At 38.9% G+C, this 13,291-nt stretch overlaps 3 protein-coding genes across 8 annotated transcripts in view; 2 read left to right on the forward strand and 1 right to left on the reverse strand.

The window, feature by feature from the left end:
- The first annotated feature begins 345 nt into the window (after nucleotides 1–345).
- LOC139947971 (iron-sulfur cluster transfer protein NUBPL-like) lies at nucleotides 346–9,748 on the forward strand. 4 transcript variants are annotated; one of them, XM_071945879.1, is made up of 10 exons: nucleotides 346–458; nucleotides 1,120–1,296; nucleotides 2,390–2,483; nucleotides 3,152–3,191; nucleotides 3,942–4,032; nucleotides 4,897–4,990; nucleotides 5,432–5,517; nucleotides 6,301–6,421; nucleotides 7,664–7,837; nucleotides 9,592–9,748. In XM_071945879.1, the coding sequence occupies exons 1-9, from the start codon at nucleotides 351–353 to the stop codon at nucleotides 7,822–7,824; spliced, it is 972 nt and encodes a 323-aa protein (XP_071801980.1). In that variant the 5' UTR covers nucleotides 346–350; the 3' UTR covers nucleotides 7,825–7,837; nucleotides 9,592–9,748. The 4 variants fall into 4 exon arrangements, with proteins under 4 accessions (XP_071801980.1, XP_071801979.1, XP_071801978.1 ...); XM_071945878.1 differs by having other exon boundaries at nucleotides 9,638–9,748; XM_071945877.1 differs by lacking the exon at nucleotides 9,592–9,748 and having other exon boundaries at nucleotides 7,664–8,727.
- On the reverse strand, nucleotides 8,867–12,331 carry LOC139947973 (large ribosomal subunit protein eL28-like). 2 transcript variants are annotated; one of them, XM_071945883.1, is made up of 6 exons: nucleotides 12,306–12,331; nucleotides 11,338–11,439; nucleotides 11,012–11,071; nucleotides 10,486–10,552; nucleotides 9,757–9,875; nucleotides 8,867–9,148 (listed from the first exon to the last, which is right to left on the reverse strand). In XM_071945883.1, the coding sequence occupies exons 2-6, from the start codon at nucleotides 11,425–11,427 to the stop codon at nucleotides 9,056–9,058; spliced, it is 429 nt and encodes a 142-aa protein (XP_071801984.1). In that variant the 5' UTR covers nucleotides 11,428–11,439; nucleotides 12,306–12,331; the 3' UTR covers nucleotides 8,867–9,055. The 2 variants fall into 2 exon arrangements, with proteins under 2 accessions (XP_071801984.1, XP_071801985.1); XM_071945884.1 differs by having other exon boundaries at nucleotides 12,296–12,318.
- Nucleotides 12,332–12,439: 108 nt separating this feature from the next.
- LOC139947972 (uncharacterized) overlaps nucleotides 12,440–13,291 on the forward strand; it is a 36,993-nt gene continuing 36,141 nt past the window's right edge. For both annotated transcript variants that reach the window (XM_071945882.1, XM_071945881.1), the window contains exon 1: nucleotides 12,440–12,518. The gene's annotated coding sequence lies outside the window, so the exon portion shown is untranslated. The remainder of the gene's footprint in view (nucleotides 12,519–13,291) is intronic.

Below are 13,291 nucleotides of genomic sequence, written 5' to 3' on the forward strand. Positions count from 1 at the left end.
TGCTGTACACAAAAGACGAAAGTGTAAGACCGCCATGGCTAGGAGGGTAAAGACTGGGATGAACAATTTGGAAATGGCCAGCAAGGAATAAGTTTTGATAATATTTTAAGCAAAGTTTCAAGCGAGAGAAGTGTGCAGACATTTTCCAAAATCAGATGATGATGACAGTAATGAGGCACTTGAATAATCAAGTAACTGGTTTCAAAATTAACAATAAATAACACTTATTTTTAAATAACGGATGGCGAGGGGCGGGGCGATAAGTATTATTGTGGGCGATTCTTCAGATATGTAGATTGGGTGACTTGACAAGCGCCCTCATACGACAATGTAGAGAGAAGAAAAACAAGATGGCCGCGCCCATGGGGAAACAACTTTCTGTGTGCAGTTCGCAATGTTTGCTTCAAATTCGGCTTCTATTTCGAGTAAAGAGATGTTTTAGCCAGCATCTTGTCTTGGTGAGTACCTTTGAATTAAGTTATACAATTTACGCAGTGCTTAAGTTTGGCCGTGTGACTGTGATAAAATCTTTTAATGAAAAACTAGCAAGCAGACGACCATCATTTTCAATCAATCAATCATTCTGCTTTTTTTTTCTGGCATGTTTTTTTTCTGCTGCCTGCTGATCTTTTGATATAACGATTCGGCATTTGGATGTCGGACAACTCGTCCGTCGGACAATTCGACCGTTGGGACAACTCGACCGTTGGGACAACTCGACGGTTATTCAGACATCTCGACTTGACATGTTTACACGAATTTCCTGTAAATAATATTATTTATTATTAATAAGGGGCCTACTATAATAATAAATCCTGCATTTCTATATGTCATTATGACTTATCATGTATTATGTTTTGAATCACCAGGTCATCCCCCTCCGTCTCAAGCATGTCCGATTGGTAAATTAAAAGGCGCGGTAGCTTTCTTTTCTTTGTAAAAGAATTATAAAATTATTGCTTGACTTGGCAGCTAGCTTTGAGTTTAGAACTTTAGTTAGAAGATTTATTTAATTTTACTGAATACACATGCAAAAAGCATAAATTATTCAAATCTTGCAAACGACTGCTCAAAAGAAACTCCTTCATTTTTTTGCTTTATATAACTTTTTTCAAGCAGCAAGCAGGCAAGGATGGAGGAAACTCTACCTCTAGCCAAGCTGCTGCGAAAGCACTTCCTAAGAAGTGGCCGATTGCAGGAGTCAAGCAGGTTATCCTGGTTGCTTCTGGCAAGGGAGGGGTCGGTAAATCTACCACAGCCGTCAATCTTGCCCTTGGAATTGGAGCTGTTAAGAGGGTGAGTGATAAAGTTTCTTGCATTTCCACCAAAAAGAATGAACAATTACAGTATATTAAATGCCTGTATTGCATGGATGACTTACAAATGCTGTCAGACTGATCCATATGGCACCAAAGCACACACCAACTTCACCCCTTGTTATTATTATTATTGGTTTATTTTTTAAAATTAAAACATCGCAGCTCAAGGGCTGAATTGAAATTAAAAGATATTCAACAAGAATATACATTATAAAAATATTAAAAAGGGAAGTGTTTACAGGGGTTTTTTTTTGGTCATAGAAGTTGCGAGAGAATAATGGAAGAAAAAACACCCAGATGCTTGATTTCGAGACCTCAGCTGAGGTCCCGAAATCAATTAAAATATTTGCGTGAGAAATTACTTCTTTCTCAAAAACTACATTACTTCAGAGTCGGGGATCCGTTTCTCATAATGTTTTATTCTATCAACAGCTCTCCATTGCTCACTACAAGTAAGTTTGTATGCTAACAATGAGTAATAACCAATACCTCACTGAGGCACTCCATATCCAGTATCCACCATTTGCTTACAATCTGGTCTAAAATGTTTTAAAATCAATAGCTGCAGTGCTTTTTTCCAAGTAATCTTTTATGGTAATTAAACTTTGGAGTAATTACCAAAGGTACCTCTCTTTTTAAAGCCATTGGACTTTTTCGGTAAACAGTATTGTCCAAGTCCCACACTTCGTGTATCACAACTTATATATAAAATAACAATCCTGTGGAAATTTAGGCTCAATCGGACATCGGAGTCGGGAGAAAATAACGGGAAAACCCACTCCTGTTTTCGCGCGTTTCGCCGTGTCATGACATGTGTTTATAACAAATCCGTAATTCTCGTTAACGAGAATTTAAATTGTTTTACCGTTTTCTCAAAAAGTAAAGCATTTCATGGACTAATATTTCAAGAGAAGTCTTTCACCATTACCTTCTGTAAACCCTGTAAATTATTTGTAAATCTGTGAATTTTTTTTTTTTCCTGTACCGAAAGGGTCCAATGGCTTTAAGACACTTTTGTGTTATAGTATTCAAGTAATTTATTTTTTTATTTTTTTATTTTTTTATTACAGTCGTCATCAGTTGGTCTGTTAGATGCAGATGTATATGGGCCTTCCATACCTCGGATGATGAACCTCAGTGGACAGCAGCCAGAACTTACAAAAAGTAAATCCAAACTCTCTCTCTGATTATCACTTTGTTATGAAGGCACTAGACACTATTAGTATTTACTCAAACTAATTGTCAGCATAATAACTTACTTGGTAACGAGCTACAAAGAGCAGTTGATGGTAAAAAAATGTTGAGAGAAACGGCTTCCTCTGAAGTAACATAGTTTTTGAGAAAGAGATAATTTCTCACTCAAGTATTCAAAGACTTCAAGCCTGAAGCTTTTTTTTAGGCATCTGGAAGCACACAAATTTGTTTAATAAGGATATTTTTTCTTTCACTGTTCCCTTGCATTTTCGATGACCACTTTGAGTCAAAATATTCACAGGTTTGTTATTTTGTGCATATAATGTTGAGATACACCAAGTGAGAATACTGGTCTTTGAGACAATTACCACAGGTGGCCAGTGCCTTAAAAAAAAAAAAACCATCCATAATATTTCTTTATATTGTTTCAAGGGAAACTGTGGGTAAATTTTAAACAAACTTTGAGTTGAACAAAGAAAATTTGACTAGAGTGGGACTTGAACCACCGACCTCCATTTTAACGTGCGCAATCTACAAATTGAGCTGTCTAGCCCTATAATGGCAATATTTTTGTGTTAACTTTCAAATGGTTTAGTGCTACTGTTTTTGATAATCTGTGATTTTTCTCCTCATTGCAGACAACTTGATAAAGCCATTACAGAATTTTGGAATTTCATGGTAAGTTGTGTGCGATATTTGATCATAGTGCATTACATAAAACGTTCAAATGTCCAGTGTATGAGCGAAGTAGTTATTAATACTTCAAAATTCAGTCAACAATAAGTGCATTAGTTGGCAAGCCAAGCAAAGCCCACCGAGCTCTCATTTCAAAAAGGGCTTTGTGGTGACAGGTTTGAAAAAATTAATTGCAGCATACTGGCAGGTCGTTAAACCGCATTACCACAATACAATTGTTGCACGCTGTGACTGGGGTCCATGGCGTTTTAAACACCTGAGGGGGCAAATGGCACCCTCGGCTTCGCCGAGGGTGCCATTTCCCCCTGAGGGTGTACAAAACCCATGGAACCCAGTCACAGCGTGCAACAATTGTTTTGTTATACCTTTGTATATTTGTTATTCCTCTTCTCGAAGTTCTGTTGTCATCTTCAAACATTATTACGACGGACTATTCATTGTTTAATAAGCAGACGAACGAGAAACAATTCCCTCAAACCCCGCGGTTGTTTCGTACACAACGCTGGAAATCTACCAACGCTGGGAACGATCAAGGTGATGTACACCGGTGTACATCACTTTTCATGTTACCCGGCCCATCGAACCATGTAACATGCGTTTTTGTTGCGTGTCACATGATTTGTTCTCGACCAATCAAACTTCACAGTTTGTTACCGAGGTATAACAATACGTGTTGGCTTCCAGTTGATTTGGACTTCTCTTGATTGATTTAATTGTTTTATAATGATGCAGCATGTCCATGGGATTTCTTGTTGATGAGAAGGCACCCATCGTATGGAGGGGTTTGATGGTCATGTCTGCTATACAGAGACTTGTTCGACAGGTAAGGAACCATGGGTCAATAGAGGGGGCAAGGGGAGAATACCCACGCATTAGGCATGAAATGAGGTGCATGCTGGTCTAGCTTGAGATCATGGTTAATTCCTAACAGTTAGCAGTTGCAAAATGGGTACTTGCGAAAAGGTCTATGGGTGGAGAGAGACGGGAGTCAGGTCAGGGGGGGGGGGGCTAGTCACAATGGATGGTTGGAGGGGAAGGGGCTAGCCACTATGGGTCAATAAAGGGGGAAGGGGAGCTAGAAACTGGTACATCGTCAGATTTTGTCTAACTCACACAGCGGGGAGAATCATAAAACTACTTTCAATGGGTGACTGCTCTATATTCCGACATCCTATGTTCCAACACCCCTATATTCCGACACCCCTATGTTCCGACACCCCCTATATTCCGACAACCCAAACACCCCTATGTTCCGACACCCCTAGTAAAAAATCTCAGGTGTTTTAACTAGCATCTTGTGGCGTTTCATGGCCGAGCGGTTAAGAGCACCGGATTCAAGCTCTGGTGTTTGATCAGCAGAGTGTGGGTTCAAATCCCGGTCGTGACACTTGCTACGTAAAATTGGGGAGGTAGTGCTTTCTGCTCTACTGGCCAGGCTGCTTCAGACTGACGATACCCAAGCCTACATCCATATGGACTGTAAAAGGGGTAATCCTCTTCCAGCCCTAGGAGTAGGTGGCAACGGCCTCTTGGATAAAATAATTGTAGCCTACACCTTGAAGTGGCCTTCAGGCCTTGTGTGTCTGGCGACCTGCATACAAAAAATATTTAAAAAAATAAAAAAATATTGCCAGTGGACCACTGCTAAAGGAGAATGCTGACTTTCTATACTTCTTTTCCCCTCCAGGTTGCTTGGGGTCCCCTTGATTACCTCATAGTGGACATGCCCCCTGGGACAGGAGATGCCCAACTTTCAATGTCACAGCTCATACCAATATCAGGTAGGGGGGAAAAAATATATTTTAGGGCGTGCTGAATTAAGGGGCTTTGATAAATTTTGTTGATCAAGTTTTTGCCCATGACATGAATCCTTACTCACTCTCACTGTGAATGAATATGTCAGAATATAATTGACCTGTTGAAGTTCCAGCCTCATCAGTTGTCAAGTTTCTGAGAAAAAGAGGTGTAAATCACAGAGCAATGTTTTCAGGAGAGTGGCGTAAATTCGTTGTACATGCTTAAGTGCCTCATGCAACAGTACTTCAGGAAGTTATATTTTAAGGGAAGCTTTCTACCATCATTATATTTAAACCTTGTAATTTGAATGTTAATCTGTGAACGTTTGTGTTTTTTTTACAAAAGTACCCAAACCCTTTAAGCTACAAATTTTGTAAAATTAATGTACAAGAAAGAGGAATTAATCTTTGATAATTTTTCTTCAGGAGCGGTAATTGTATCAACCCCACAAGATATTGCTTTACTGGATGCCAGAAAGGGAGCCGAGATGTTTCAAAAAGTTGACGTACCGGTGAGTTAACTCGTCAACATTTAGAAATTGGATTATGGTACGAAGAATATCATGTCTGACTTAATATGCTGGGTCACAAGAGGGTGCAATTTAGGGTAAACTACTCGTAATCTGTATTTTTGATCTATTATAGCATTTTGCTTCATCCTTTGGTCGGGACGCAAAGTTCCTGTGTGTTGTGTAATGCACGTAAAAGAACCCTGTGCATTTATCGTAAAGAGAAGAGGTTTACCCATAGAGTTATATACAGTATAAAAACTAGAGGGCACACAACCCTAGATACGCGGCCCGGTATGCGGCCATTTTCTAAGTTGACAAAGCAACATTGCATAGCGTTATCATAACACACACCAACTTGAACTTTGTATTCAACGCGCGTACATCTTACAAAATGGCGCGCTTGTCTCCTTGCGGTCCCGTCGCGTTTGTGCACACAGCATCACCAGTCTTTCTGGCATGGTCTGGCTGGGAGCAATATGCCCCACCTCTCCTTGTATCCCTTCTAAGATGTTGTATTGTGGTTGCCAGCTACAGCAGATTTTATATTTCGGCGCCAGAAGTTTCATTTATGACAGACATGGCGCATTATAAATATGCCTACCATTTAAAATGAAACAAGTTGGAAGTGTTACCTATGAACGTTTCTTGTACTGTTTTACTTGTTGAAAGTGAGGTCAGTTATGAGATTTAAGTTGTGGAAAGTCAAACTGAAACTTTATATTGGCATTCTAGTTTCAAATTGAAAATATTTATATCTTATTGATATTTTGTTGTTGTTATAAGGTACTTGGAATTGTGCAGAACATGAGTGTGTTTCATTGTCCGAACTGTGGTCATCAGAGTCATATATTTGGTCATGATGGAGCCACAGCGACTGCCAAAGACATGGGATTGGATATATTAGGTAAGTGTATTAAAAATATTTGTCTTTATGTTCCATCACTGTAATGTAGTGTTGTAATACTTGTGCTAAAATAGTCGCAGACAGTGCTCATGTTTTTGTGATCAACCATATACGTGGAATAACATACTGTACCTGTGAAAACATGGGCTTAATCTGCCGTACAAATCAGGAAAAAGTTGTGAAAAACCATGACAAATTTTCAGCATGTAAACACATTGTCCTTAACTTTAATTTCAACAACCGAAATCTGGTTGTTTTTTAGCCTTTCTGACAGCCTTCTCGAATATGACTTTCAGAGGGAAATATTTCACAGAAAAAAACAGGCTCTTACATAAACTCATAACCAGTAAGCGTTCAGATGGAAATTAAACAGTGTTGGCTTTTATCCTTACCAATCCCATAAGTACCAAAGCCAGGATATTTTTATTAACTTCTTGAAAGATAGGGTCTATCTTATAAAACACAGGCATATTTGCAGCATTTTGCGCCACAGCACCTTATAAACCATTCATGGTGCTTTGTAAGTGATGGGTCTTCAACTTGAAACAGGTAGCTCCACATACATGTAGGAAAATACTGACTGCGCATAGGGACCTCTCACGGTGATATGTGATTAAAGGAACACGTTGCCTTGGATCGGACGAGTTGGTCTATAAAAAGCGTTTGTAACCGTTTGTTATAAAATGCATGTGGTTGGAAAGATGTTTTAAAAGTAGAATACAATGATCCACACAAATTTGCCTCAAAATTGCGTGGTTTTCCTTTTTACTTTGCGAACTAACAGGGTCGGCCATTTATGGGACTCAAAAACTTGACTCCCATAAATGGCGGACCGTGTTAGTCGACGAGGTAAAAGGAAACCACGCATTTTCGAGGCATGTTTGTGTGGATCATTGTATTCTACTTTTACATCTTTCCAACCATATGCATTTTATAACAAACGGTTACAAACGCTTTCCAAAGACGAACTCGACCGATACAAGGCAACGTGTTCCTTTAAGAATGGTCTCATCTTTTTAAACTGGGCTGTTCAACATTTGAATTTTTTGTCATTTTCCTGTATTATCTAGATTCTATAATTATTTTACTGTGTAATACTTTGCTTTGTTTAAATTTGTCTGGTCCAGACTTTTATTGTTGTTCTTTTCCCGTGCCTTGCAGCGGAATCTTTCTGCTATTGTTTTTGCACGATATAATTTTTTTATTTTTTTATTATTATTATTTTTATTATTATTATTATAGGGGACATTCCTCTTCACATCAGCATCAGAGAGTCATCCGATAATGGGCGGCCCATTACAGTCTCCGACCCTAGCAGACCACAGGCGGTGGCTTACAGACAACTAGCTCAAAAGGTTCTTGAAAAGTTGCCCGAATATAAAGACCCTATACCTCCTAGTTGATGATGATTTAAGTGTAAGTTTACCAATTATTTCTGATCAATGCAGCACAATCATGTCTCAATGCAGCACTTTGACAGTCTTTTCAAAGTCTTTGACAGTGTGCACGCTCTATTGTATATACTGTTCTATTGCTTCAGTGTTAGACTTGGGAAGCAACTCCCAAAATGGCAAAAAGTTCAGACCCAAATTTTGTGGCTCTGCTTTCTGTAAGCAAAGAATCTTCGCTTACTGAAGCAGTGAATTCTGTACTTACAGTTTTTGACAGTCTTTGACAGTGTGTGTATGTAATACTGGCCCACTGCGCCACTGTCATACCTGGGTAAATCAACTTTCAAAATGGCGAAGATTGTAATGGCCCAAATTTCATGTCTTTGCTTTCTTTAAGCAAAGAATTTGCGCTTACAGAAGCAGTGAATTCTGTGCTAACATCAAGTGTATTTCACAGGTAAGCCTGGAATTTCTGCTTGTGCACGGTCCACTTTAATAGGCAATCTTTGCTTACACAGCTACAGCTCAGCAGTAAAAGTAGAGCCACAAAATTTGGCCCAGATGTATTGGGTCATCACTCACCGTCCCCCCCCCCAAAAAAAAAAGCCTTGTGCAGAACTTATTTTCCTTACTCTTGACATATTTATGATCATTTCAAAGTGTATGCTCTCTGCACAGATTCAAAACAAGTTTCATTTATAGTTTTCAAGTGCACTGTTAACCATTTGAATCTCGACCCAATGAAACACGTTATTGATTCATGGAGCCAATTGCCTCAATGCCTCTGGTCATGTCTTGGTGCTCTTGGAAATGCCCCACTACAAATTTGAATCCCCTCCCCCAGGAAAATGTGCACGCCCCTTCCCCTAAATCTTCCAGGTCCCGTTTCTGCAAACATGCATGCTCTAATTTAATCATTCACATGAATCAATCATTCCGATGAGAGAAATCCTTTAAATAATTCTTTAAACAAATTTGTTGACAATTCTGCCCCCACCATCCATATTTTGAGGTAATCAAACAAAATAAATAAAGGACTCTTTTCAAAAAAAGGTTTCTGTTTACATACAATGGTTTTTATTATGTGCCTCAGATATTTAACTTCATGAAATTAACTTCCATAATCCAGTGGGTTTTTTAATAAGGTTTACATTTTGTAGTTTGGTGTTGTCACGGTGTCCATGTGGTTTGGATTTATGATCAGAACCCAGTGAATGGGAGATCTGGTTGGGGCGCCCTCTCTCTAGTGACGCTTGTTGCGTGGGGCACGCTTCTTCCTCATTGGAATCACTGGCTTCTGGCTGCGGAGGATGGCGCTAGCTCTTCGCAGTGCAGACTGAAAGGAACAAAATAAGCAATAGTTTGTGTTAACTTTATCAGGGGTGAGAATCCTTGCGGACAAAAACGTCTGAAACAATTAGCATCTCATTTAAAGCAAGGCTTGTTGAAATCATAGAATTTCAAACTTTTGGTAACCCCTGGAGTTTTATATATTAAGGAGTTCATGGGAATAGTATGCCAAGCACTTAAGAAGTAGACAAAAGAGCACGATTTCTTTTTCTGATAAAAAATAACAGTTTTTTTTCACAAGGCAGACATCCACAAATCCGATACAGCCTGAAATTTTCCATATCTACTTTACACATTGTAAAGCTGTTCAGTTTCTGCTATTTCATCCACTTTAAATTGCCATATTTTTTTATCGTACACTTCTTGTTTCAGCGCTTAAGAAACCTGGTATTAAGCGCTTTATAAATGCATGTTTTATTATTATTTTAGAAAAATGTGCAGTCAAAAGGATGTATGGTAAATTATCTTGCTCAAGGACACAAGTACCACCACTGGGACCCAAAACCCACACTCTACTGATCAGAGACACCAGAGCACGGGTACGGCTCTCCTAAACAACTCGGCCACGACAGGTCTTCTTGGCATTTAACTTACATTCTTGATGTCCCTGCGGTACTTGTTCTTCTTGAGGATGTGACGGATTGAGGTGAGGGTACGGCGTGCGTCCTTCTTCAACTCTACGCGGGTGAACTGCTTGATGGGCTTGTTGCGTGCTAAAACGAAAAATGCAACAAAACGTTGTTAAGACTAACGTGTAAACAAGCATGTTGAAACCTCGTCTCACAATCTTAGGTTCGAGTCCTATAGATCCAAGTTTTCCAGTCCAGGCGTGGAAATTCTTGGGGGACATGGCCTCCGTTGCCCTGGAGCTGCTTAGCAATAAATTGCAGAACTTAGCAGTCAAAAATTGTTCATGTGGTATGGTAGTTTTGCTGGTAACCTTATTCTGTTTTTAAGCATCGTTTTGTTGTGCTTAGCTACTTTTTGTTCATGAAATTGGTTCCCCTCGAAAAGTTTCCCAACGCCTCTGCAATTTTCCAATGGCAGTGCCCTTTGCAAAATGAAAATGGCCCTCGCTCTCTCAAAGATAAAATTCAGGGCCGGCAATTGTCATGCATGTAAAGTAAGCAGCACAGAGTAACCAAGGTATGTTCACAATGAGAACCACCTAATTCTGTCCTAGCCACTACTGTCCTTGAGCCAAACTCACTGCAGTCGACTCACTTGATTGAAACTGCTGCATACATCAAGTTATACTCTTGGGATTGAAAAGGGACTGAAATTCACATTTTCGAGGTCGTTAAAGACACTCCTTGTACTTACCACCTTTGATTTTCTTGGTGACGAGAACGACACCCTTGCCATCCTTGGTTGCCTCGATTCCAACAGTCTATAGAGGAAAAAAAAAAAACAACAAGAAATGTAATTCACAGTCTAATTTTTATCATTTTTGTTCTTCTTAACTGTTGTTATTGATTTTCCTCAGAGTTATTATTACATTTTTAAATGGTGTGTAATGGCCGAGTGATTCAAGTTCTGGTGGTTGATTAATTGGTGTGTGGGTACGAATCCCGGCCATGACACTTGAGCACGACACTCAACTACAATTGCTTTTCTTCACCCAGGGGGTAAATGGGTACCTGCGAGGGCAGAGATGGTTCTTGTGATTGATTTACATTTATTGTGCTACATATTCTGCAGCACAGGCCATATTCTCTCAAGGGAGATGAGATGATTCAAGGAATAAAATAAATGACCCACTATCCGGGGGGTAATAATTCTTGAGTGTTATGAATGACAGATTTGAGCGCTATATTTACAGCCATAGATATTGTTATTGAGTACAAACCTTGTCGTGGATGAGTCCATTGAACTTGAAGGTGTTTTTGCACTTCAGGTTGTTAGGCTCCTGCAGATCAAACGAAGAATTCAAAACATCAATAATGTACAGATTGATCAATCGGATAAACAAAAACACTGCAACTAGTGCACCTTTTTCCAGAAGGGGTGGGGGGGGGAGGGAATCAATTATTTACATCCTGACTGTGAAGGACTAATGTCAAGTACCAAAACATTAATTTTTATAATTGTAGTGGTAATTTATTGAATTTGTATTGCGCTCTCTCCAGGACGTACAGAATGTTAAGGACGTTGCATGTTTAGGACATTACTTACACAGCTGAAGGTGTGACCCTGTCCCTTCCTCAAGAAGCAAGAGTTGTTGCGGATAATACTCCACTGGACATGGGGCGACGCGTTATTCATGGTTGCTCAATTCTAAAATAAACAATATTTGAAGATCATTTAAAGAAACATTACAGAATTGGCAAGAAAATAATTGTGAAGATTGCAGATTTACACAAAACTTACGCGGGGTCTAATGCAGTGATGATAATAGAAAAAATCCCTTGGCTTGACTAAGTATTTCCGTCTGAAATGTCATATTTGATGAGAAAAAAAATCAAACTTATTTCACGTTTGGAAATGGAGTTATTATTGCTCGGTGATTGTTTTATTCGGGTTCTTATGCAAAATGCGTAAAAATCTGTGAACCGTTTTTCACATTTTCAATCATCTGATGCACAATTACGTTGGGGATGGGGTAAATTTACTTTATCCAGACATGTACACATCTAGACGGTACTTTTTATTGTTTATGCAAAGAGCCCTCTCAATCAATCGTCTTTCCTTTTTTTTTTTTTTTTTACAATTCTGTAAAATTTTACTTGATTTATAATTTTTTGTAGGTAAAATTTCGTATCCTGCCAAATTATTAAATAAACTAGAGACATTAAAATCTAATTTACTCTAATGTGGTATTCCTTTAAATAAAGACATGCATGACAAAATAGGTGGCAGGATACGGACAACTTTCCAAAGTATGGTTTATCGTACGTCCGAAAACTGGGCAAGATTTACCGATTTTACACGAGTTAAAAAAAAAATTGCCGATGTGCAAACTTTGTCTCGTCAGAAATGTTCACAAATAACCTACTTTTAAATACTTCAGACAGTAATCTGTAATAAAGAAGATTCTTTGGTATTTATTGTTAGATTATAATTGTTATATTAAATAGAAAATTTCTTCAAAAAGGTATTAAATAATGATTATTTTAATGGATTTAGTCCGCACATGTACTCGCCTTTTCACGGTCCGCAACGAAAAGGATCAGTCTGGAGTCCGGAATGACGAAATCCGTATCCACTTAACGTGGCTCTGTGCACTTTGCGATAGGACGTGGTATATTGGCGGGGACCATACAACCACATGTTTCACTCTAACCACGAGAGGGCGGTATTTCACATCTCGGCTATCAAAACTGGAAAACAATATCCCTGGGACAGCTGTAATTCAGGTAAAAAGTCCACATGTTATTACTTTTAAACATAGCATTTCAAAGTTTGTCACCCTTAGTTTGATGTTTTGCGTTAGTATGTGGGGAAATTGGGATTAATGTGTAGGTAACTTAGGCATGATTCCCATGAACATGATGAACTGCAAGTGCAAGAAAGTGCCAGTCGGCGGGTGGGGGGGGGGGGGGGGCATCGAGGAAGAAATTTCTTCCGGGAGGGAGGGGAGCAGTCAGGTGGGCCCATCAATCATCATGATCATGGTGGACCCCGGTTCGACACCAGACTGAAGCCTTAAGGATTAGGTTTTTGGTCCCGGCCTGACCCCCTTAATAAAACTACAAATACTTGCCAATATTATTATATTTATTTTTTTATATATTACTTTTTGAAGAAAAGGGATCACTTTCCGCATGGCGCCACCACTTTTTCACTCATTTTTACAAAAAGGGATATATCAATCAGGTAAATTAGATACTATTATTATTTTATTTCGAATGAAAAAGTGGTGGCGCCATACGGAAACTTTTCCAAGAAAAGTAAGCTCAAAGCTGTGCTCCATCCAATGCCAGCCCCAACTGACTATTGAAAATAAAAAATAAATTCTGTTAAATTTATGGAGGAAGTTGTAACCTCCTCCCGACCCACAGCAGTCCCAAACTGAAGGTACAATTCTTTATTAATATTAATCTTTAATATTTTTGACATTATTATAAGCCTACTTGTATTCGCAATTGCAGCTGAGCATGTCTGTTACTGCTGACAACGCAATTTGTTT

The sequence above is a fragment of the Asterias amurensis genome, chromosome 15 (assembly GCF_032118995.1).
Source record: "Asterias amurensis chromosome 15, ASM3211899v1".
Classification (NCBI taxonomy): Eukaryota; Metazoa; Echinodermata; class Asteroidea; order Forcipulatida; family Asteriidae; genus Asterias; species Asterias amurensis.